Source organism: Rhagoletis pomonella, unplaced genomic scaffold, assembly GCF_013731165.1.
Source record: "Rhagoletis pomonella isolate Grant_MI unplaced genomic scaffold, Rhpom_1.0 Rhpom_scaffold_11932, whole genome shotgun sequence".
NCBI lineage: Eukaryota > Metazoa > Arthropoda > Insecta > Diptera > Tephritidae > Rhagoletis > Rhagoletis pomonella.
Genome location: NW_023470460.1, coordinates 1,817 through 4,907, shown reverse-complemented (window position 1 = coordinate 4,907; position 3,091 = coordinate 1,817). Strand labels below are relative to the sequence as shown.

General features: G+C 47.6%; 1 protein-coding gene across 1 annotated transcript; it reads left to right on the top strand.

The window, feature by feature from the left end:
* Positions 1–129: 129 nt before the first annotated feature.
* Positions 130–2,463, top strand: LOC118756742 (the record flags this gene model as incomplete). The annotated part of the gene is made up of 1 exon (XM_036491486.1): positions 130–2,463. A coding segment is annotated over one exon (2,334 nt), but the record flags the coding sequence as incomplete, so codon positions are not given.
* Positions 2,464–3,091: the final 628 nt, after the last annotated feature.

The window sequence follows — 3,091 nt, the reverse complement described above, 5'->3', positions numbered from 1 at the left end:
AAGGGTGTTCTCGATGCAATTCAGCAACACATACGAGAGCTTAAAGCATTAGGGCGTCCCGTAGACTTCTGGGACGATTGGTTAGTACATAATACAGTAAATAAACTCGCGTTCGAAACCCGCAAGCAGTGGGAGTTATCGCTTATTAGCGATGAACCCCCCACCTTCGAACAACTGACAACGTTTCTGGAGATTAGGTGCCGCTCATTGGCAATGATTACCGCGCCTGTTCCGCAGGCAGCAACTATTAAGCCGACGACGCATAAATATGCTGCGAAATCAACCAAAGTATTTCACGCAATTCCAGAACAAAACCCCGCGCGCTGCATGTACTGCAATGCAGCTCATAAGATCTACTCTTGCGACAAATTTCGTAGTTTAGATTTTACTGCAAAATCTAAATTTATCAAAGAATCCAAAGCTTGCTTGAATTGTTTAAGTCCAGGGCATTACAAAGAACGCTGTAATAGCTCATCCGCTTGCCGAATATGTCATCAACGACACCATACGCTGCTTCACAGTAATACACGTTCACCCGCCGCCACATCGGCTCATGTCGTCGATGCCATCGCTGCCGCCACGAATCCCGCATCTGTAAGCAACCATGCAACTGGTTCATCTGCCACCGCTTTAGCAGTGAATAGCGCTGCTTCACACGTTTCGTCCTGCTTGAGTGCTGGTTCCATTCCGCTACCTGCAACGCAAAAATCAGTTATATTATCTACCGCATTAGCAAAGATTCGAGACTGCGCTGGTCATTGGCAGACCGCACGTTTATTGTTCGACACCGGGTCGCACGCCTCTTTTGTAACGGAGACATGTGTACAGCGTTTGGGATTAACACGTTCATCGTCTTCTGTATTTGTCACAGGAATTTGTTCATCGCAAGGCGGTCGCTGTAGAGGCGAAACGCTGCTCACGCTTTCGTCTAATTGTTCGGATAAATGCTATGATATTACCGCGCTGATTCTTCCGAAAATCACCAACGATTTGCCGACGCAGACCTTGAGTGTTTCTAGTTGGCCACATATCCAAGGCTTATTCCTAGCTGATCCACATTTCGCGAAGCCTGGCCGCATAGACGTACTCGTAGGCATGGATGTAATGGATCAACTAATCTGTGTGGAGCTTCGAAAAGGTCCGTCTGGCACGCCTATGGCCCAGAAAACAGTTTTCGGCTGGACTTTATTTGGAAACGTTGACAATCTTGGTTCGCCAACGCCTAGTTTGCAATCGCTGCATTGCGATGTGCAATTAGATCGAGCGCTCGCTAGGTTATGGGAGCTCGAAGACTCGCCGCAGAAACAGCATCTCACGCATGAGGAAAACTTCTGCGAGAATCACTTCAATTCTACACATCAAAGAATGCCGGATGGTCGCTTTGTGGTTGAACTACCGCTTAAACCTAACACTGTATTGGGTGAGTCACGAAACTTCGCAATACGTAACCTGCTATGCATAGAACGAAGGCTCGCTAGCAACAGCGATTTGCGTTTGCGCTACGATGAGTTCATGAGAGAGCTCATTGACATGGGTCACATGGAGGAGGTGTTTGAAACGACGAGTGAGGTGTATTATATGCCACACCACCCAGTCATTAAAGAATCTAGCGTTACGACCAAGCTGAGGGTAGTCTTCAACGCGTCCGCCAAAACCACCACGGGTAACTCGCTTAGTGACGCATTGTTTGTTGGACCTCAGCTACAGCAAGATTTATATTCTATATTGCTGCGCTTCAGAACGCATCGCTACGCGGTAACCGCGGATGTAGCTAAAATGTATCGGCAGGTCTGCGTTTCGTCGAAACACGTCGATCTGCAACGAATCGTTTGGCGTCCAGATCCATCTTCACCCATTAGAGATTACCGCATGTTACGCGTAACGTACGGGGTGGCCGCCGCGTCTCACTTAGCTGTAAAAGCGTTGCAACAAACTGCTAAGTGCACAACTAATGGGTGTAAGAAAGCGGTTGACGCGATCCTCAATGATTTTTACATGGATGACCTGCTAACTGGAGCCTCTTGCAAGTCACAACTCCGGTTGCTTCAACAAAACGTATCCGAAATTCTTCAAGAAGGCGGCTTCGAACTAAGGAAGTGGGCATATAACTGCGCTGAGCTGAAAGAAATCATCTCCAAGTCATCTCAAACTATATCCCCTTACATAGTCGACGGTAAGGACGTTCATGCGTTAGGCCTCATTTGGAACATAGAGGGCGACTACTTTACATTCGCAGTCGACCTAAAGGAGCCACCCGCTATTTTGACTAAGAGAGCCTTTTTGTCAGATGCCAGTATTCTCTTTGATCCGCTGGGCTTACTTGCTCCTGTGACAATATGCTCGAAAATGTGGTTCCAAGACATTTGGCGCGCTGAGGTTGGATGGGATGACTTGATACCAGACACAATAGCAAATCTATGGGTTGATCATCGCGTGCAGCTGCAGAAATTAGTAAACTTGAAGGTGAGTCGCTAGCTCAGTTGTGGAACGACTGCATCTTTTACTGAATTGCACATTTTCGCTGATGCTTCCGAGCGCGCTTACGCTGCAGTGATGTACGCACGCACCGTTCATAGTGACGGTCAGGTCACCGTTTCAATAATTTCGGCCAAAACCAAAGTGGCACCGATTAAAACTACATCTTTGCCACGCTTGGAACTGTGCGCTGCTCACCTCGCTGCTAAGTTAGTTAGAAGTGTGTTGCATAGTTGGGGTGATCTACGATACCCGTTATTTGCTTGGACGGACTCAACTATTACGTTGGCGTGGTTGCAAGCACACCCTAGCAGATGGGAAACGTTTGTCGCAAACCGGGTCGCTGATATCCACGAGATTCTTCCTCCGGAGTGCTGGAATCACGTACGCTCTGAAGGAAATTCAGCAGATTGCGCCTCTAGAGGTATGACTCCGCTAAAACTTCTGCACCATGAGCAATGGTGGAACGGTCCAGAATTTCTGAGTAGTTCAAACCAGTTTTGGAAGCAAGGCTTATCAAAAACGCACGTAACGGAGTTGGGTCTACGGAAGAAGGTTCATTCTCATGTCACAAACTCGGATCTTCATTGGTCGATAATGACTAAATACTCGTCGT